This window comes from Parus major, chromosome 9 (assembly GCF_001522545.3).
Source record: "Parus major isolate Abel chromosome 9, Parus_major1.1, whole genome shotgun sequence".
Classification (NCBI taxonomy): domain Eukaryota; kingdom Metazoa; phylum Chordata; class Aves; order Passeriformes; family Paridae; genus Parus; species Parus major.
This window is the reverse complement of record NC_031778.1, coordinates 1,523,601-1,546,192: the sequence shown is the minus strand read 5'-3', so window position 1 is coordinate 1,546,192 and position 22,592 is coordinate 1,523,601. Positions and strand designations below refer to the sequence as shown.

The window sequence follows — 22,592 nt, the reverse complement described above, 5'->3', positions numbered from 1 at the left end:
ACCAAATCCAAAACCAGCTAAATACCTGGAAGAAGAAATATAAAACATAACACTTTTTCCCTTATCAGCCCAGTCCACCAGGAGTGGCTTGGTGGACATGAGGTGCACCTATCAATGCAACCAGCAGAGCCGGATAACAGCGAGGGACTGGCTTGAGGGTGGGAAGCAGGCTGTCCCTGTCACTTGTAATCTTCTCACATCCAGAGGCATTTTAAGGCCTTTCTAAACACGTTGATACTGCCTGAAAATCACTTAAAAAAACCCACCCTTTGTTTGTGTTAACAGGATGAGAAAGTGCAAGGCTTCCTGTTATGTGTGTGTGACAGCTACAGATAAGCAAAGACCTCTGGACAGGAAATCCGCCCAACTTCTGCAGTGTGATTTGCCCAAAGCTGAGGAGCTCTTTTTAGATCGAAGCACCAACAGAATGAGACGGGGCTGGCCAGAAAATGGGGGACACGCTGGAGAAGAGCTCTGAGGAGCCCGAGATCTCTTTGAACAATGAGTGTTCAACGAAAATGGGGGACCTGGTGGAAGTGTCAAGTGCTGAAAAGGTCAAGTTTGATGATACAGGTCTCTCTCTGGTGCTCCAGAATGGCCTAGAGAACCTTCGGCTCGAAAATTCCCTTACAGACGTCATCCTGTGCGTGGACAGCAGGGAATTCTCCTGTCACCGAGTGGTCCTTGCTGCAGCAAGCAATTATTTCAGGTAAGCTTTGTAACAAACAAAACCCATAAACTTATTTTGCTTCTTAGACTTGAACTGTAGGGAGTGCAAACTGGGCACTTAAGTCTGCAGATTTGCAGTGAGCCTCTAATTCCATACATCTTTCAGCTTGTTTTTTTAAAGTTGGAGACTTAAATAAGGCAGGTGCCAAGTTGTGTATTTGCCGGAGTTCTGATACCAACGCTCAAAAAGTCTGCTGGAGGTGTGCAAGGGAAGACAGAATACTGGCAGACAAGTGCTTGGGGAAAGGGTGTTTAAACAAGTATCTTTAGCCACCTGTCTTCTCCCTTTGGGACCTGGGCAAAGAGGAATGCTCATCAGAAGCAGGCTATTTTTATTGAAATAGGAGTGGGTTTGGCTATTTTTATTGAAATAGGAGTGGGTTTCTGGAAGTTGCTAATTTTTCCTATTACCATTCTGGGGTAAAAAAATATATATTTCATTAATTTGTTGAGGAGGAAAGAGAAGGAGCTTTCCATCTGGAAATCAGTTGCAATGGGAAATATCTCCTTGAAAGCAATTTTGTCATTTCAATGTATCCTTCTGATCTGCTTGAATTTTTCATTCTTTCAGTACAATAGATAGTCTGTCCGAGACTACTGGCCAACAAGAACAAATTTTAGACACACAGAGGAACTTGGTATCAGTTTTAGCACAGATTTTCCATTATCATTTAGACAACATTATTTAGCCCATTACATTTGCATGGCTGGGATTTTTTTCTTTCTTTCTTTACTGCTAAAGTGGTCAGATGACTGAACAGCTACAGAGGAAACACGAGAAAAAAGAACCTGTGACCACTTGTGACATGAGCAGAAAGCTAATTTTAATGGAGTCTGGTAAGCTTTTCTAGTGGTGCCTGGAAGAACAATCCTGCTTTTCTAATCTAGAATAGAGACTGTGTCTGTGAATATTTGGAGTCAGGTATTATTTCTACAGAGAGACTATATTTATTGCATATGAGAAAATACACAGCTAAAAGCAGAGATGCCCAAATATTTCTTACCAGCTTTGTGTGCATAATGGACAGCAGATGTGCAAATTAAAATCAAAATTATCATAATGATACTTTGACAAAAAAACCCAGTTTCACTATAAGTAAAGGTGCTGCAATCAGAAGACTTCCCAGTTAAAACCAGGCAAGATAATTTTATGACAACAGTTTTTTTCCAGCTTTCTGCTGAGCTTTTCCTGAGCTACAACCTGTCCCTTGGAAAGAGGGGGGATTCCTGGCTGGAAGTCATCTTATCCCAAGGCAACTGCTCATGTGTTTAGGGTCTGTCCCTCTGGGTGCTTCTGTTTGGCTTCCCACAGAGTTGAGATTTATTACATCTCACTGTCAGCCTGTCTGCCAGTGCCTCTTGTCATGACTCTTTGGGTTAGTTTCAGTCACATTTGGCACAGGATGGAAATCTCAAACCTGAAGTTCCCGTGAGTTTGATGGCAATCTGCAGCTAGGAGAGGAGAGATGCTGGACCTTGGTGTGCTGCAGGGTGTCCTGGCCAGGCTGCACACCCAGTGCCCAGAACATCCACACTGCCCTGCCCTGCTGGGCACAGCCAGCGCAGAGCTGAGCTCCTGGGAGGGACTCTCAGGTGTGTGAGAGGAATAACGAGGGAGAATGGAGGGCTCAGGAAGGGGAAGCTGAGGTTACTGTGAGGAGGGAAAGGAGGACACAAATCTGCAGGGAACTGAGCTTCACTGGTTCTGCTGCTCACGAGGGGGCTTCATTCATCTTGCCATAATTCACCAGAAGCTGCATGGCCTCACAGAAAGAAGGGATTCTTAAATCACACTGTTCCTGTGCGTGCTTTCCATGCTATTACAGGACCTCTAACAGCCATGCACAGGAGCAAAGCAAAGGGAGCCAGTGACTCATGGGCTTCATTCCCCTGCAAGTTACACAACCCCTTCCTGAACGTTGGGTGTCACAGTGCAGGCAAGCCACAGCAGCTAACTGGAGCACAGTTAAACAAAGCCAGCCATTCCTAGTCCTTCTTCAGACTGCTGGAGAGTAGATAGACTAATTCTTGTGATGTCCTGCACCTGTAGACATAAAAACATTAACTCTCCATCTACCTCTGTGATGGTAACAAAGCAGAGAAGAGAAATCGCAGCTGACCAAGGTGGAACAGTAGTTCTTTAATCCTGCACAGCCAAGAGTAGTGGGAAAATGGGGCTGTGAGATGTTGAAGCCATTTTCCAGAGCATCCTCGAGCTCCAGTATGGTTGTTTGAAGTCAGGTTCATAATTCCAAGCACAAGCATTCCAGTGTGGGAGGGTGCTTAACAAGTGCTTCACAACTGCAATAAACATTGTTTATTTTATTGAGATTTCTCTAATTTTAAATCAGAAAATATTTAGAATTTTTTTCTAAAATTACCCATTTTTGGGTATCTAAATTTGGCACTGGGCCCTTACTTCAGATGTGCATTTCTTAGAGTACATGTTGGTTCAAAGGCACAGTTTAGAATTACACAGGAACAAGAACCAGGGAAACATACAATGGAATTAGTAGCCACATCTGAAGGATTTAGAGCCTCCTGAGGGTAAGTTCAGAAAGATTCAGAGGCAGCATTTTAATCCCTAGGAGAAAAGCTCAGCCTGATCAGCCTGAGAGGTGTCAGGGTTCTCTCCACCAGCAATAGGGTGGGAATGGGAACCACTCCATTTGAGCAGAAGGAAGGGCACAGGAGTCAGCTCTCCTGTGCAGCACTGCCCAAGTCACCCTGCCACGACCTAGAGCAGAGGACTGGTGGGAGAGCACTGTGCTTTAGGTGTGTGATTTCTGCAGCTCACAGCCACGTTACATGAATCCACATCCTATGAAACTGGGAGTGGATGGCAGCTCTAAACCAGTTACAAAGATTAGGAGACAGATACTTTGACCAAAGCACTTTGGCCAGACCTCTGTGCAAGGCCAGCAGCAGAATGCTGAGGCTGGTTTCTGAGCAGCCTTGCATGAGTATCTTGCACTGGGTGTCTCTGACTGACCCCATCAAACACTCCTGTCTGTGGGATGGAACGCAGACTCTCACCTCCCCAGCAGGGATGGTTCTACACAAGTCTGCAGTCACCACCTTAAGAGATGAAAGGAAGAAGAGCAGACAACACCTGCACCCTCCATGGGCCTGTTTCTCATTCAGATGAAGCACCCAGCACCTGTCAATTCCGCACGACTGAAACTGCTGTCCTGTGCCAAGCTCCCTGTCCGTGCTGGAGCCCATTCCCAGGGAGAAGTGGGAACTGAGGGCTGCTGTTCTCAGATGGCCACCTGTCCACACAACCCCTCTTACATCACTTGACAGTGCCAGAGGGAGGGAGGCTAAATGAATCCAAATCTCATGGTCACCAAAGTTAAGGAGAATTTGTTTAAATGCCTTTGACATTTTCTGATTTCAGTAGTAGCAGAAGCCGGACCGTGAGGCAGGGCAGTGAAACAAAAACCTCTAATTGAGCTGAGCTGAGTTGAAAGGAAAAATAAGAATTTGGGCTGAACAACTTTTCTGACAAGTAACTTCTCTGCCCAAATTTCCTGCTCAAAGTTAGGCCTCTCTATCCAGAGGCAGTTTTGCACACTGAGGTAACTAAGACCTTGCTATAAAATTTCTGCTGAGGTAAAGAACAGGTAGTTCTTAGAGCAAGTAGCAGCTGGTATCTTCCATCCATTTGCCATTCATCGTGCCTAACTGCTTTGCAATAAAATCTGTTTACATCTTGTAAGTACACGTCAGTAAGATGTGTCAATCAGACAGCTTAATGCAGACACTTTTTTTTCTTTTACAAGAAAAGCATGGCCTAAGACTTGGGACCTCTGGTCATTTCCCAGGCTGAATTGTCCTGTCAACATTGTATATGACTAATAAAGAAGCACTGGGAATGCAGGGTAAAGAGTGCTTCTAATTACACTTTAGATCTGCACGTGTTTTTCACCAATGCAGTTACAAGTGGACTCATGTAATTCTGATCTGTTGAGACAGATTCCAAATGATGTGACATCTCCCTCTCTGAATGCAGTGAACAAGAAGGGACTGATCAAAATCCTAAGTAAAAACAAAAAGCACTGGAAGAAATACTTAAATCTATGAATTGAAAATGCAGAGGAAGATGTGTGTTTGTCTTGCAGCTGTTACAGTGCAAAATGGATTTAAATAGCCCACAGAGAATTTCTGATTTATACCCCACATGAAATATCTGCCTAATGCGAAAGGTATGTGTGGTGGTCACCTTTCAAATGCAGGATTATCCACCAAAGAAGAGTTGCTATCTACGTGTGGGAAATCACTACACTTTCTGCCTAACAGTAGCTCCAATTCATGCATATTCAATTGCTTCTCTAGCCAAGAGGTAACAACTCTACACTCCCAAAATTTAGCAGAGGATAAGTCAGACTGTTAATTAGAAGAAAATCCATAAGCCATTCTCCCCTGGCCCACCGCTGGTATTAATGTGGTCAAAGATATGCTGGGAAGCTGGGAAGTGAGGCTGCCAGACAGGTGGATCTGCTCTGGCCTCGGGGTTCAGTCCCAGCAGTGTCCTGAAGCTCAGGAGCAGGGTGGTGTTGAGCTGCCAGGGGTACCAAGTACGAGCAGGTGAGACACCACCACTGCTCCACAGCACCAGTCCAGACACAGGCAGTGCTCCCACTCAGGCAAGGCTCCAGCTGCCTTTTGCTGCCATGGAGCCCTGGGTCTGCTGTAGAGAACAGCTCAGAGAAATCCATCATGTGTGTATGCATTATCAAACTCATGAGTACGGAGGTAAAAGAGCAACAAAATGGTTTTATTTAATTTCTTTTCAACAGGAGTAATTGCATAAAATATGATGCAATCAGAGTGTTCTGTGTTGAAATCTAAATAGCCCAGTGTTTTCAAAATGCCTCATCCTGACTGGAATGCAGTAAAAGATAAATGTCTTTCTTTCCAGGGCCATGTTCTGCAATGATTTAAGAGAGAAATATGAGGAGAAGATCATACTAAAAGGAGTTGATGCAGAAACCATGAATATACTCTTGGACTACACTTACACCAGCAAGATGCTCATCACAAAGCAAAATGTACAGAAGGTCTTGGAAGCTGCCAGCCTCTTTCAGGTACAGATAACTCAAATAACCCAATCTCACTGCTCTGGCAATACCATGTCTTACCCTGGTTAGCACACTGCAAACTTCTCTGATTTCATGGGTTCTGGAACCATTTTGCTTCATATTTACTTACATTAAGGTAAAAAAAGGGAGTGGCAGCCATGTACTGGAATTTTGCTCTGCTGAGTGCCATGCAAACAGGAGGAGAGCCAGGCTGTGCTCCCATGTGTGCCTGCCTGGCAGTGCTCCCCAAAATTCAGGTCAGCCTGTGAAGGCCAGTCAGAAGGGTTAGTGGGCAGCAGCTGGCATGGCTGGTCAGAGCAGGAAGCTACCTTGCCTCTCTGTCTCCCCTGCCTTGAAATGGAGGCTTGCCAGCCAAAGTCAGCATCCTCCTTTGCAGAACTTGTGATGTGAAGGCTTTTAGTCATGACCTGGGACTTGTGGGAGGTCGGAGTTGGGCAGTGTTACTCAGCCTGTGGTCCCCGAGGTATTCACGTGTCCTGTAAATTGGTGAGGTCTACCAAATTGCAGTGTCTGGTACCACGCTGCAAATTGCCAACAAATTGTAACCAACACAACCTGCCAAGTGCCAATGTGTGTGTGTGTCCAGTCCTCTCATTAAGGAAGGCAAGAAACACCCAATTGTGTGATCATTGTGGTTCATGAGGGAATTCACATTCTTGAATCTTGCATGGAAATTTTGCTCTGGAGTTCTGGAACTCTGCTTTCTAGAGCACAAGTCCTGTGAAGAGTGGCTGAGGGAGCTGGGGGTGCCTGGAGCAAAGCAGGCTCGGGGGGAAGCCCTTATTGCTGTTCTCCCAGCTAAAAATTGACAGGACAAGAGGAAATTATCTCAGCTTGTACCAAGGGAGGTTTAGATTAGATGTAAGGAAAAAATTCACAAAGGTAATTTTAATATCACCTGAGCCTGCAGTGCAGTAACTCAATGACATTTTCAACACACCAACACTACCAACTGGTAGTGAATGAACCTTTGGTTCATTTGGGTCATTTTCAGGACACTTTTCTGTCTTGTTTTTGTTTTCTTTTGAAGCTTTTTTCCTCAGGATCATTACTCAGCTTTTTGTGGGTTTTTTGTTTGTTTTTTTTTTCGTTTCCTTCTGGAACTATCAAAAGTATAAACTTATGTTTTTTAATGTATCTTCCCTATTTTTCATTCAAATCAAGATTAAGGCTGGTGCTTTAAGAAAGCCATCAGACTCTGTTGGAATAATGATAAAATTGTGAGGGTACCATTAGTAAGAATAGTAAACTAGAAAAAAAAAATAGACAAACCCAGAACACCAGAAATGTTGAGCTAAAAACTGGTTGTCTTGGATACTATCAAGTTTTATCTGACCTTAAAGCCTCACATTATAAATGTGAGAGTTTGGGCTGAAAATGTGTTTTCTGCAAAAAAGATTTAGTAACTACTAAATCTTTAATAATCTACTATATCAAGATGACATAACTAGAGTTCTGCCAGCTTGTCCATGCTATTTATGCTGAAGAACAGAGTGCAGAGAATCAAATGTACCATTTGGCTATATCAACAACTGAAAAGATTATTTCTGCAATTTATTGTAACATTTTTGCTCCGTAAATTCTTTTAAATTAGTGACATGGGAGAAATCCAAATTCCAAATAGAATCTTTGTATCTGACCAGCAAGACCTGGTGGCAGTGCCTTTTTTTAACCCTACATAATAAATACCTTGCACAGTTCTAAATATTGCAGTATAGATATTCCAACGTAAATTATCTACTTTTCACTTGAAACTGTTTTTGAAAAGGTTTTATGTAACTAATGCCTTCTTTTACTCCCTTCTAATAAGTTTTGACCAAATGCAGACAAAACTGACAGCAGGAAGAGGTGGAAGGCTATTTGGAGAGAGCAGGCATCCCTGCCACAGTGGGGGAAGCAGGTGAAGGCTTTGGAACAGGGAGCTGCTGAACAGCTAAGCCTCACCCTCAAGTGACCCAGACAAATTTTTTCCACCTAAAGCATAGTTGCAACATGAGTTCAGTAGTCATCTCCTCTGTCTGGGCTGGTGGCTGCCCAGCCACTGCACTTGCAAGGTTGGTGCCCACCCTGGATCCCGCCCAGCAGCCTCTGCCACCCACACTACCTGCAGAGCTGCTCGTCCTTTCACCCCTGGGAAGGGTCAAGATCCCAGCTCCTTCCCAGGCCCATGGCAGGGAGCCCTGCTTGCCTCACCAGAACTCAGCACCAACCTCCCAACCCATCTACACTGCTCCTACCCCTCCAGGAACCTCGGTATTACCCATTCCCTCAGCAGGGTTTGGGTGAGGGACCACATCAGCTGCAGTGGTGGAAGCAAAGAAATGGTGAGAGAGAAGCAGGCTTCTGCCCAGAGGGGAAAGAAATTGTATTGTCACCAACAGCTGTGATGCCCACTGCCATGGAAATGCCAAAGGCTGTGATGCCCATTGGAAACCTCCATTCCCCAGAGAGTGACCCCACGATGGGGCCGTGTCCCTCAGCCCTGTGATGGGGCCGTGTCCCTCAGGCCTGCAATGGGGCCATGTCCCTCAGCCCTGTGATGGGGCCGTGTCCCTCAGGCCTGCAATGGGGCCGTGTCCCTCAGCCCTGTGATGGGGCCGTGTCCCTGGGCTGGAGAACAGCCCTGCGATGGGGCCGTGTCCCTCAGGCCTGCAATGGGGCCATGTCCCTCAGCCCTGCGATGGGGCCCTGTCCCTCAGGCCTGCAATGGGGCCGTGTCCCTCAGCCCTGCGATGGGGCCGTGCCCCTCAGGCCTGCGATGGGGCCGTGTCCCTCAGGCCTGCAATGGGGCCTTGTCCCTCAGCCCTGCGATGGGGCCTTGTCCCTCAGCCCTGCGATGGGGCCTTGTCCCTCAGCCCTGCGATGGGGCCTTGTCCCTCAGCCCTGCGATGGGGCCGTGTCCCTCAGCCCTGTGATGGGGCCGTGTCCCTGGGCTGGAGAACAGCCCTGCGATGGGGCCGTGTCCCTCAGCCCTGCGATGGGGCCGTGCCCCTCAGGCCTGCAATGGGGCCGTGTCCCTCAGGCCTGCAATGGGGCCTTGTCCCTCAGCCCTGTGATGGGGCTGTGCCCCTCGGCCCTGCGATGGGGCCGTGCCCCTCGGCCCTGCGATGGGGCCGTGCCCCTCGGCCCTGCGATGGAGCCGTGTCCCTCAGGCCTGCAATGGGGCCGTGTCCCTCAGCCCTGTGATGGGGCCGTGTCCCTCAGCCCTGTGATGGGGCTGTGTCCCTCAGCCCTGCGGTGGGGCCGTGCCCCTGGGCTGGAGAACAGCCCTGTGATGGGGCCGTGTCCCTGGGCTGGCTCCAGCCCGGGTTCCCTCGGGGTGCAGGTGTCATGGCTGAGCTGGGCTGTGCTGTCCCTGAGGTGCAGCAGAGCCGGTGACGGAGGGCCACCAGCTGCAGGGTGCAGGAGCTGGCCATGAATCCTGCTGCATACAGAGAGGGATTATGAATGAGAGACCTTTCAGTCCCCATTCCCTTCCCTTCCTGGGGGCTCTATCTGGCGGCAGGGCTGCTGGCACTGCTTACATTCAACCATCGAATCAAAGCTGGGACTTACATGAGAATAAATTTTACTATTCAGAGTGAAGGCCAACTGGAGGGCAAGTAAAGATATGGGATGTCTCTAGCAAGCGAGAACCTGGATGCAAATGGGTATTAGGAGAAGGACTAACTTATTGAACAAACTGTTCTTAGGGAACAGGACTTTTAAAGCACCTGGAATGGCGTTAGGAGAGGTACTCACAATGGACAAGCAGAAAATTCAGACCTCTGCCAAAATAATCAGAGCAGATGAAGCAGAGGCTCAGGGGTGTCTTCCTTCTGATGCTCTCTTGAGTCACCCACCTGCTCTCCTGGGACTGACTGACATATGCTGAGCAACTTTTGGGGGATATTTGAGGGAAATTTACTGTCTAAATGAAGGCAGTGGTGGGGAGACGGTGCTGTGCAGAGATGAGGAGCAGAACCAGGGAAAGTCCTGCCTTGATTCTCTCCCAAGCAGCCCAGCCTCTCTGGTGAAGCCCTCAGAGGGGCTGTTTCTCACAGCCACATCTCACAGTTCTGTGTTTGCCTGGCCACAAACAGCCACCCAGCCAGGAGTGGGGCCTGCTGGCCGTGAGACCAACGTGCACAGCCTGGGAGAAAACCTCTGCTGTCACCTCATCAGTATCGCTCTGAACAAGCCATGTATAAATAATTAGAGAACTCTACAGAGGTTTGCTGCAGGCTGGTGAGAACCTTGTTTTGGGGTCTATACCCAGCCTCATAGATGACTCAGTGAATGACCTTGGCAAATCCTAAGTTTGTTTTTTTTTTGTGTCTCATTACTGACAACTTTGAATGCTTATCCTTAATAAGCTTAATAAGGCTGATGCTTAACCTGCCTGAGGTCTGAAGCCTACCTGGTGGCACAGTCCTTTCAGATCCTCAAGGAAATGCCCTGGTGAGTTCAAAGTGCTTGCCTTGTGCTAGCCCTGAGAGCAGGCAAGGTGGATGTGGCAGGTGCCGAGGGGTCACTGAGCTGTGCCGCGGTGCCACCACGGGCCACTGACATTATATTTATCACAATGGCAGCAACACATTCTGAGACCTCACATAGCCTCGTTCATCAGTTAGTTGCATTTCTCTAAACTTTTGACCACATCTAAATGTAAAACAGGAACCAGGCAGTCTGTACACAGCGTCTGAGATCGCTCAGCTCTGATAAACAGTCTAAATATGTCAACACGACACCGACAAGTCTGGAAGATTCTACCCTAATTACTGAAACAAATCTACATACTACAGTGTTTAAAAATGTTTCACTTCCTCTTTGCCCCTCAATTACTGTTGTGCAGCTTTCCCCAGTGAGAAAACATGAGTTAAAACGGTTTGCTTGCTGACACTGAATGGAAAAACAACCAAAAAAGCACAGATGGAAATGCACAACATTAGCTCTGAGCCATCTTTTTTGCACTGTTCAGTGGCAATATTTGTACCTGAAATCACAGAGGTGACGGAAAATCCATTAGGATGAAGCGCTGTAATTGATCAGTTCTATCCAAAACTGGTTCTCAATTCCTCAGTAATCATCAGCCATCCAGCTCAGATCATGGTTTCTAGAAATACCCCATGGATACCTGCCCAGAATATGTGCATATGGGACCCTCATGTGGGGTTATTTTGCCAAGGAAATTTAAGGGAGTAGTTGTGATGTCTTATTGAATGCAAACACAGCCAGTTCTCTGATTAAGGAGACTGTGTGTAAAATGCATATCAATATTTTTTTCAGACAATGGTGATGACAAAGGTCACTAGACCCTCTAAAGGCCTTCCCTACAACCAGAAAGCCCTGTCTGTCAGGAAGCTCAAAAGAATTGCTGATGGCCAATCTCTTCCTGCCACCCACCCCAGTCTAGGACTGCTGCCCATTCCTTCTGCCCCAAACCTTACAGACCTCGGTGCTCAATTCCCAAAAGGCCTCAGATACTTCTGGAGTTTGGATGGTGGGAGCATAAATGCAGACAGTGGAGCCACCTTCACTCTAAAAGCAGACTCTGTTCTAGTAGGTCTGAGCTGACATGCAAGATGAAGCAGGGGAAGCAAATCGGATGTCTGGGGTCCTTATCAGTGCCTTGTAACTTTGTGATTGCCAGTGCTTTGAGATCTCATGGAGGAAAAGGGAACAGTAGGAAACCCTTCCATGAAACAAATAAAATTCATGACTGTCACAGGTCTTCTGCATCCTGCAAGAGGGGAGAGGAACAATTGGATGCACAGGGAATAAAAACAGTGGGAGGAAGAAATTCTCATTTTAGACTGCAGATCTAGGGAGATACCTGTGCTCAGATAATCTAATTCTTGTCTCCCCCAGCTCTTTGCTATATGGGGCATGGCTGGTTGCTTCATAGCTCTCCTGAGATACAGTCACACAGTAACCATTCTGTGCTTTTTCTGCCCCCAGTTCCTGCGCATGGTAGATGCTTGTGCCAGTTTTCTCACCGAAGCACTCCAGCCGGAGAACTGCGTTGGAATCCTGAGGCTGGCTGATGCCCACTCCCTGCACAGCCTCAAACAACAGGTACAGAACTACATTATCCAGAACTTCACCCAGGTTCTGAACTACGAGGAGTTCCTGGAGCTGCCTGCGGACATCCTGTGCAGCACACTGAAGAGTGATGACCTGTGTGTCACCGAGGAGTCACAGGTGTTCGAAACAGTGATGAACTGGGTCCGTTACAAGGAGTCAGAAAGGCTTTCACTCCTGCCCTACGTGCTGGAGAATGTCCGGCTGCCCCTCTTGGACCCCTGGTATTTTGTAGAGACTGTTGAAGCTGATCAACTCATAAGACAGTGTCCAGATGTCTTTCCTTTGCTCCAAGAAGCAAGAATGTACCATCTGTCAGGCAATGAGGTGAGTAAAACAGGAAGGTATTAGCCACTCTTTGTAAATGTCTCATGCTTCAGCTCAAAAATCGATTTGGAAGGAGCAGTGCCATTGGAAGAAAAAAGGTAATCACGCTGAATTTTCACTAACTGGTGCTACTGAAAATTCAAAATGGGAGTCAGAATTTATCCTGCTATCTTAGGGGGTTCAGAAGCTTTTGGAGGGTTGTTTTAAAACAAAGTGCACATCTTCCTGTTTATGAACATCTTACCTTGACCCTTCATACAGACTTTTGCTGAATGAAGACCCCAGGTAGCCTCCCTAGTAAAAAGGCAAATGGTGTTAGCCCTGATACCTCACCCTCTCATCTGTTACTTCAAGCCTAAGAAAAGAGGAATAATTTTCCTACCAGACTGTGCCACAATCTGTAATGACTCTTTCAAATGTGAATATGTAACATCTTCCCCTGTTACTAATGGGGAAAAATGTTTCATAATAGAAATAGTCTTCCTCCTGTGAAGAAAACAGTGTCTTTCCAGAGGAGAGGACTGCCCATCTGCTGTTTGCAGAGGTCTCTGCACTCAAAGAGACAGATTAATCCTGACATCCAGTCAAGTCCTGTCCTGCCTGCTTGGTGCGGGCTGTGGTGGATCTCTGGCTCTTCCATTGCCTGTCCCCTTTGGAAAGTTAGGTACCAGTCACATCTCCTTGGTCAAAATATGGGGGAGAGGGGAGAGCAACCAAGAGGTCAGATTTCACAACAGGAGCAAAGTAGGTGAGTGTGTGAGGAAACGTGTCCCTCCTCAGTCAGAGTCAGAGGAGGGCAGGAGGGCGTTGTGGGCCCATCCCTCACAGTGGATGTGTCACCTGTGTCACCAGGGGGGACACACCAGGTGCTCCCCGTGCTGGTGACTGTGTAAGACAGTGCTCAGTGACCTGGGGCAGTGCTGGCCAGGCTGCTGGCAGCTCCCTGAGGAAGCCTGTCCCACTGAGCAGTGCTGTCAGGTGCATGCAGAACAGAGGAAGGGAGTGTTGCCCTGGGCTGAACACGCATTACCCTCACCTTCAAAGGGGCTGCCGCAGCAGGCAGCGCTGCCAGCTGCCCTCCCCGGGGCTGACGCCTGGCAGTGGTGGCAGACAGGTTAAAACAGAGTCCTGGAAGCTGCCAGGTTCTGGGATTCATGTTCTATAAAAATGTGCCTAATCACTTTCCAGACATAGTCAAAATGCAAGATTCTTGTTTGTATAGATAATATTTTTTAATATGGATAAATTATACCAGTTTATAGAAACATGCTAAAAGAAGAACGAGAAGTAAAACTTTAAGCAACTTGCCTCCTGACACAGTATTTAATCTGTGAGTCTTGTTTGCAAGCATTTCCTGCAGGCAGAGCACAAGTTTCCAAGCACCCCTCACATTCTTTGCTCCTGCTGAACGTTTACCTGGCAAGTGACCTTTCCCAGTGTCCCTGAAACAAAGATCTGGTCAGTAAACTGAGCCAACAAGCAGTAAATTAGAACTAAGCACATTTCAGAGCCTGGTGCTGGCTTTAAGTAAATCTTCTAATTTTGGCTTGAAATAAGAGCTTATACACAAAGAAACAAATAAAAATAACCCCTCCACAGCTGAGAATTGTTATTATACTGACACTAACATATCTCTTCAGGACAAACAATGAGAGCACTTATTTTCTGCTAGCACTGACTGCAGTCTTGCTCTCTCCAAGCTCCCCAAAGCATACACAATCCTTGGGGCCCCCCTACCCTGCCCTCACTCTGTCAGCTCAAATAAAGCCTCTCCTTTTCTGCCAGCTGGACTGCACCCAGCCACTACTGCTCACCTGCATAGCTCCTGGTCCCATCCTGGTAATTCCTAAAAGGACCTGAAAGGATCCTAGAAGGCAGGCAAAAACAACTAAGTCCAGAGTTGAAAAAATCCTGCTGAAAGAAGGATACAGCAACCTTTACTAAATGCTCCTAGGATGCTTTTCAGGCTTTCAACTTAGAAAGCATTGGCTAATTGGTTCAGTTGATGTAAGCCTGCTGTGATTTGAAAAACAGTTAATCAAAAAAAAGGTCACCTGGTCTTTCTGTGATTGTAGGTGGAAGTGCACTGTGTACTGACTCTGTCTCTCTTGCATTTAGATTATTACAGAAAGGACCAAGCCCAGGATGCATGAGTTCCAGTCTGAGGTGTTTATGATCATAGGGGGCTGTACAAAAGATGAGAAGTTTGTGGCAGAAGTGACTTGCCTGGATCCTTTGAGGCGAAGCCGTCTGGAAGTAGCGAAATTGCCAATCACAGAGCAGGAGCCGGAGAACGAGAATAGAAAATGGGTGGAGTTTGCATGTATTACTCTGAAAAATGAAGTCTACATATCGGGTAAGGAAGACTGACTGGGAGTGCAAGAGGGGAGAAAAGGGTTCTCATTATTATTTCCAGCTTTTATCAAGACCGTGCTTGAGGCAGCTTTAGAAAAATTGAACACTACAGGTATTTTAATGTTTGGCTTTGGACACTGGAGAGAGCACTGGATGTGTAAGGACACTGCCTAGCTCTGATTTGAGCACAGGGTTCCTTTTTAAACAATATTAATCTATATGCATGGGTAATTGTGTGCAGCACCCTAAACAGTGACTGAGGTCACAGAAGGGTTCTTGGGAACACTTTACCAAACATGAAATGACAAATTACTTCAGCATCTTCTCATGACAAATCCATTTGATGCTCCACATGCATAAGCAAACTCCTGCCAAAATTTGAGTCATTCTGCATAAGTCAGTCAAGGACCTGCAGGGAACTGTCACTGATGTTTGGCTGCCCCCTGAAAGCTGCCATCACAGGAGTTCTAGAACTGCCCACCCACAGTTATTAACTTGGCAGTATAAACTGTCAAAGCCAGAAGAAATCCCATGGTCCAGACACCCAGTGTGGGTCTGAATAACTCATGTGCTGATCATCATCCCAAGAGCTTCAGGAGGTATATTTAATTTCCCAGACAAATACAGCTGAGCTCCACACAGGGTTTGATCCCAGAGCTACAGAGATTTTACTCTGACAAGCATAATGTTAAAATCAAGCTTGTTAGCTTGTTGATCAAGCTGCTTTTGATGGCCTGTCAAAAACCGAGTTTGATGATCTGTTCTGCTTCTAGAGGAAAAGTGACAGCAAGCTGTGGCATTACAGACTCTGATACAGAGCAGGGACTTCATAGGTAGAATACTTCCTTTCTGCAAATTTGACCACCAAATTCTATACTCCATTAAAACAGAAGAGTAGAAAGGAGGAGAGTAGGCCAAAGTGTGTATGCTTTGTGTAAGTTTGAACAGTGGTCTACTGCCTTTATTCAAATATCTTCCATTGCATTCTTTCTTTTGGTAATCCACATATTTTTGAGTCTTCATTCCAATTTAACATTTATTAAAGCTTTAACCTGGGATAAGAATGAGATTACTCTTCCCATAACTACAAATAAAGAAGGTTTTTCCTTTCAGTCCACCACAGAGGGTTTGTGGCATTAGTCCCTTTGCTAAAAGGCAGCTGTAGAGAGGAACCTAAGTCAAGCATTTCAATTAGGGAATATTCCTTCACACCCTTGAGCTGAGAGGCCTTTTTTCCATTTGCCTTCAATTTGTTACTCTTCCCTCTTTTTCAAGGCTTTTTGCATTCTTTCTTTCCTGACATCTTTTTCAATGTCTCTTCTTCACTTTTATTTTATGTTCTATCTAGGCTGCCTCCAGGCCAGGCTAATACATTCCCTGCTGTGGTGAGTCTAAGCTGGCTTTCCCTTTGCTTCTGTTCTCACAGCTTCTCTTTCTTCCTTCTCTGCTTACTTTCATATCTCTGAGTTCCTCTCTCCATTCTCTCTTTGCCTTTCACCTTTTTGCCCTTTGCTCACAAATCAAAGGCTGAGCAGACCAAAGCCATTAGCACGTTTTTCTCAGCTAAACCAATTATCAGTGTCTCAGTCCTGATTAACAGCTGCTTCCTCCTGCATGTCCTTCTACTTTAATTTTCTTACTTTAGCTCCTGTAATTTGCTTCTTCTCTAACCTGACTTTCTTTTTTCCTAACCTGATCTCCCCTTCCATGTGCTCATTTCTCTCCATATCTTGGTACAGTTTGGAGTCTTCCCTGCTACTTTAGCATCTGAAAAATAGGAAAGTCCTTTGCACAAGATTATGACTACAGTTAGATCATGATTTCCCCAAAACAGTTTAAATGCTTTGACTGGATGGCCTGAAACACTACATTTGTAGTATACTAAAAATGACATGAATTCACCATTCTGATGCTTTTACTAATTTAGGTACAATTTATCTTCAAATTAGAAAGAATTCTTGTCCAGAGGAAAACCAGAAACAAAATAAACCTCCAATCGCCTCAAAAGTCTCTCCCTGTCCCCTGATGAGCAGCAAATTCATCCACTGGTCCAGCTCAAGCTACTGCATGAGTTTCAGCCTGTGGAGGAAAGCACAAGCTCAGTGTCAAAGGGAAATTTCAAGAGTGAGGGAAACACCTGCAGTCTCTCAGCCCCATTGTAGCCATGAATGCTGCATTCAGGCCCTTTGGCCACTTCAGCTATTTGAGTGCAAATAAAATTCAACACATACATGTGAAAAATACTGGGACAAAAGCATTACAAACGACTCTTTCTAGCATGCTAATTATCTCCCATTCAATCTGCTATTTGGCCCAGAGATAGGCCCCATCAGTTTGCAGTGATCTGTCTGCAGTACAGAATACCAATGAAGGCAGACACTTTCTCATTGGAATATGAATTCTCTTTTCAGTATATTCACCAGTGAAGCAAATGTTTAATCGGGTTGCTGGAGTAAGCTACTCAGTCTGTAAATGTGGTGTCAGGCTTAACTAGATCCATTTGTACTACAGTTACAGAAACTGTAGGCAAACAACAGCTCCTGTTTAAAACACTGCTCTCTGCTTTAGCACCAGGAAAGATCCACTTGCAGGGCAGGGTCCAGTTTTGATCTTCAAGCTATAAATATGAAGCATACTCAATTCTGTAGAGAAAGAGACCAGAAGGAGAGGCACAAAAATGGGATCCAGCCATATGGTCCCAGGGTTGAATGGTAAAACTTCCAAATCCTGCAGGACTATTGTTGGTAGGAATTCAGTCAGGTCTTTTGCTTTATGATGCAAACCACAGGACCGGCTGGATCTGCCCTGCACAACCTGGCAGTTCTCCAGTGCAGGCCTGTCTTCAAGGAATTTAGCACTATCAGCTGCAGCATCCTCCACTATCTTATTTAAATCATATTTATTTGTCCCTTTGCAGCAGTTCTGCAAAGCCCTGGTGTTGCACAAACATCTCCTGCATGTCACCCTGTCGTGTGGTTGGTCGTGCACTCAGTATTGAAATGAAAGTGGTTGTGGTCTGGTCAAGTGAGGAGGTCAAGTTTATCTTCACTGAATATTTAGCTGTAGAAATTGTTCCATTTCCTTCACTATTAAGTAAACTAAATGCAGAAATTTTCTTCTGTTGTAACAGGACCAGTTAACAATCAGTAATAACGATTTACTTTCCATTGTGAGAGAACACACTTAGATTTGAACATATTGGAGTTTTTAAGTAAACACAAGCTGTGCTATCATATTTACACGTCGTGTACACCACAGGTGGCAAAGAAACAAAGCACGATGTCTGGAAATACAACGCCTCCATCAACAAATGGATACAAATTGAGTATCTCAATATTGGGCGCTGGAGACATAAAATGGCAGTGTTGGGAGGCAAAGTGTATGTCATTGGGGGGTTTGATGGCATGCAGAGAATCAACAGCATGGAAGCATATGATCCCTTTCATAACTGCTGGTCAGAGGTAAGAGGCTGCATCATGTAACATTTTAATCATTTGGAACATTTTAATCAGGAAATCTTAAGGGTTGGATTCATAAAAATGATCTTGTATAATTCTTTTAACTATTTCTGATCTTTAAAAACCCTAAATATTTTTTTCTTCTATAGAAATGCGTATCTTTCAGAAGGCAAAAATCCCTGCATTGCCAGTCACTCGTTTCCTGTGAGACATCTAATGCCTTTCTTTTTATTAGTTGGCTTTTAAAACTATTAGTCCATAAATCAAGGAGTAAGAAAACAGTATACATGAGCCAGAGCACAGGCTGAAAACTACTGCTCTGAGACATTTTATATATATAAAATGTGTCTGTCAAGCTGTGCATATATATGATATGGGTTATAAATTTAAGTTGAAGGTACAGGTTTGAAGGTAAACAGGATAAACCCCCACTTCCCCCCAGTTCTGCTCACCGTACCTCAAGCAATGAGAGGAGAGCATTAGGAAACCAATTAATCCATGACAGTAATGAGATTAGGCATCATAACAGCAGACACAAGCCTTTGTCTCTGTTATACAAAGCAATGTGGATGGCTCTAACAATCACAGCTGCAAGTAGAAATATTAGTATGAACAAATTTCTTGTGCTTTTTTGCAATGTATTTAAGTATGCAAAGGAGATTTTTGGCATTTCTGAAATTTCCTAGCTTTTGAATTATTGATAAAGTAATTTTAATTCCAGCATTTGAACAGAGCCTATTTTTAATAAGGGTTTTTCTCAGTCTTAGGAAAAAGCTGAAACATACTTCTCCCTTATCCTTAGAAACGTCATCTCCTGAACCCTGCTTAAAAAGGGATGTCTGATTTAAAATTCCACAGGCTCCCTCCCCACAGGCATCAGTCTGGCTGCTTCACATGGTTACTAATGATTCTTTTTGGTCCCCAGGCTGCTCCCCTGATGGTCAACGTGAGCTCCTTTGCAGCAGCCAGCTACAAGAAGAGGCTGTACGTGATTGGGGGGGGTCCCAACGGGAAGCTGGCCACGGACAAGACGCAGTGCTACGACCCTGCCACCAACACGTGGAGCCTGAGGGCTGCCATGCCCGTGGAGGCCAAGTGCATCAACGCTGCCAGCTTCAGGGACCACATCTACGTGGTGGGTAAGTGAAACTCTCCTTGTCTGCACCCAGCAGGGCTTGTTCCTGTGCTTCTGGGTTAGTTTTACCCCCATGCTCCACGCAGTGTAATCAGATGGTTGGATGGCTCTTCACGTTGAGCTCAGTGAGGGGTGGGATCCAGCACAAGGTCACCAAGTCAAAATCTCTGTTAGTGTGGTAGCCACCTTGGAAAGCTGGAGCTAGCCCAGGGACAGCTTAAAGCCATCCAAATATGTGTTCATAATGGCAAGGGTATAATCTCATGGCTACATCATGTCCCCTCTCCTCTCCAGGGGCATTACACAGCCCACTGCATGCAGGATTTATGCAGGGATAAGAGTACTAGGAGCAGGTCAGAGGAGCAGAGCCACTGAGACCCAAAGACCCAGAGCTCTTCTCTAGATTGTACTTGAGGTTAATTCAATCACCAGAACTGGAAGAAAAAGTGGAAGAACAAGAGTTTGATGGTGGTGAACTGAACTACAGGGGGAGGAGGGAGCCTGCACACATCCCCAGATGGTACTGGGAAAATCAAAATAAAAGAGCACTTATTTCCAAAACAGTAGTCCTGTAAATTTTCCCCTCCCTCTCTCAGCCTTGGTGCAGGGAATTTCCTGCTTGCAGTATAATCAGTATGGAGCTAAGAGCTGGCATGGAGCTGGAATATTGACCAAATAATTAATGGTGCTCTGGAGGGAGATTTATAATCTGCATGTGTGCGCACATACACACACACAGACACACACCCCTTTTGTGTACATAAATACCTCATGCTTGTCCTCAGCACTGGAGCTGACCTCTCCCTGTTTGCACAGGATGACAGAGAGGGAAGGCACATGACTTACGGACCAGCTGATATAACTTCAGATAAAATAGCCATGAAACTCCAGTCACATTCATTCAGCATCTTTCAGCCAGCAACATCCACGACTAAATCTCTTGTTTATAGATCTGAGAAAAAAATCTACTCCAAGAGGATAGAAATCAGCCCCATCTGAAGTTTAAAAGATAAAAGAGCATTTGGTTACTGCATCCAAAGCAATCAAATTCCCAGACTGATGAATTACCAACTGCCAGGTGAATCACTACAGCTAACACTGTCTGTTTTCAGTCTGTTCCAATTAAGTCACCTCTGAATGACTTGATCACCCTTCAGGTACTGCACTCCTATTGTCAAACTCAGCATCTATTATAAGTGCCACAGAAAAATGCTCACTTTGCCAGCAGGGAGGATCCCAGGCATTGTTGCACCTCACCAGTAAAACCATAGCTTCAAGGTTTCCCCCACCCTACCCAGAAGGACGGGGCCAGACTTTTTTCAGTGGTGGCCAGGGACAGGACCAGGAACAATGACCATAACTACAACATCACAAGTTCCACCTCAGCCTGAGGAAGGACTTCTTTATGTTCTGGGTGACAGAGCACTGGAACAACCATGACCCAGTGAGGTCATGGAGTCTCCATTCCAAATCCTCCTGGATGCATTCCAGTGTAACCTGCTCCAGGTGACCCTGCCTTGGCAGAGGGGTTGGATTGGATAATCTCCAGAGGTCTCTTCCAGCCCTAACAATTCTGTGATTCTGTACAGCTACTACAGAAGACACATTCAGTGCCTACAAATTTCAGAACAGAACCAATTAGTTGTTGGCAATCTCGGGAGGGAATATATTTTCATAGCCCTTCTTGAGAATTGAGGTATTGACCATTTTTTCAAGAGAAAAGGACACTGCAAGACTGAAAAGGTGCACTAAAAGTTTAATTAATAACTTCAGTTTTGGGAAATACAGAGAAACTGAAGGTCACTCTGTTTAACAAGCCCATAGAAAAATTATTGATTCAGTTTGACAAACTCTAAACAAGGAGGGGTTTTTCAAAGGAGCCAGCTCCAGGAAGAAGGATGTTTGATGGACAGATGGAAAATGAAGTTAGAGGAGTGAGTGAAAAAATCCTGTAGCCATTTTTAAGAGTGATAGTTTACAAAGATCATGGTTTTCCTCCATGATGTAAGCTCTTTTAAAGAAAATAATATTTTTCTGAAGATGTGTCCTTAGCTGGAGCAGCAGGTATGAGAAAGATCTGTTGCTAGGTGCACTGTGATCACACTGAAGGATCACAGCAGCTTGTTCTGGCCCTAAATTCCACAGCCTTATGAACAATAAATGGTCTTATGCAGATTAGACTGTAAAAACAATAAAGTTTTGTGACCTGTGACCTTGTTTTTTCTTGGCTTTGGGGCAGAAACCGTTCTTACGACTGTCAGGAACAGTTTTGTCGAAGTGGATGGTTTAATTAAAATCCCTTCCAGGAATGGCCAATGCAAACCAATATCCATTTCCTTCCCAGGTGGGGCAATGAAAGCTCTCTACTCCTACAGCCCCCAGGAGGACACATGGTGCCTGGTGACTCAGTTTACCCACGAGAGAGCCAGCTGTGGGATTTCTCCTTGCAACAACAAGCTGTTTATCACGGGCGGCCGAGATGAAAAGAACGAAGTCATTGCAACAGTGCTCTGCTGGGACCCTGAAACTCAGAAGCTGACAGAAGAGTGTGTCCTGCCTCGGGGGGTGTCTCACCACGGCAGTGTTACCCTCAGGAAGTCTTACACACCCATCCGTAAGGTTGTGCCCGGGGCGGTTTCTGTCTGACCGCAGAGGAGCCGGGTGCCTCCCTGGCACAGACTGCAGTGAGGATGGGTTGTAGCTTCAGGGAGCAAGGATGGAAACATCACCACAGGTCCTCCTGGGGTGTCTGTAAATATGCTCAGTCCTTGTGTTTCCTCTGTACATGATACCCTTAAATTATCTTAATTCCTTCCCTCCACAGAAAAACAAAGGGACCAGCGGTAGTTTACTCCTGCCAACACGCAATACCTCAAATCAGGCTAAGAAATGTAGGTGGGAAATTTACTTCCCAGCTATATCTACCCTGGAATGTGCTTGAACTGGCTCAGTCTGGTCCCAGAGTTTGGTTAACTATTTATTGTGTGAAGTTGGATTTGCAATACCTACTATTGAGAAAAGAGAAGTTGCTTTCGGAATTAAATATTTGTAACTTTGGTGGAACATAACATTGCATCTCCCAAAGCTGTGCTTTCCCCCCTCAGTGTTATTCACATTAGATTAAGTTTGAACTAGCTTGTTTGTTTGTTTGAAGATACTTTTGTTGGTTTTTCAGTTCTGCATGACCAAAAAAAAAAAAAATCCATCTCAGTTTGCAAACCTTGCTGTCATTCCCGAGACTGCACAGGCTGCAAATGTAAATGAACGCTAATTTGTTTCCACTGAACATTCACTGTGGCTGTTTACTGAATAAAACAGATCAAAACGTAGTTTACTAAATAAACCAGACCAAATCATAGTTTCCCTTCTCTTTGTTGTGTGTGGGGTGAATGCTGTGCCTGGAAGGCCTTTTCCTGCCCC

General features: G+C 45.5%; 1 protein-coding gene across 2 annotated transcripts; it reads left to right on the top strand.

The window, feature by feature from the left end:
- Window positions 1-225: 225 nt before the first annotated feature.
- Window positions 226-22,530, top strand: KLHL6 (kelch like family member 6). Of its 2 annotated transcripts, XM_015638252.3 has the most exons (7): window positions 231-709; window positions 5,654-5,819; window positions 11,775-12,224; window positions 14,343-14,580; window positions 17,838-18,040; window positions 18,963-19,176; window positions 21,517-22,530. In XM_015638252.3, exons 1-7 carry the CDS (start codon window positions 450-452, stop codon window positions 21,816-21,818), a joined length of 1,833 nt encoding a protein of 610 aa, XP_015493738.1. In that variant the 5' UTR covers window positions 231-449; the 3' UTR covers window positions 21,819-22,530. The 2 variants fall into 2 exon arrangements, with proteins under 2 accessions (XP_015493739.1, XP_015493738.1); XM_015638253.3 differs by lacking the exon at window positions 17,838-18,040 and having other exon boundaries at window positions 226-709; window positions 21,517-21,821.
- The last annotated feature ends 62 nt before the right edge of the window (window positions 22,531-22,592 follow it).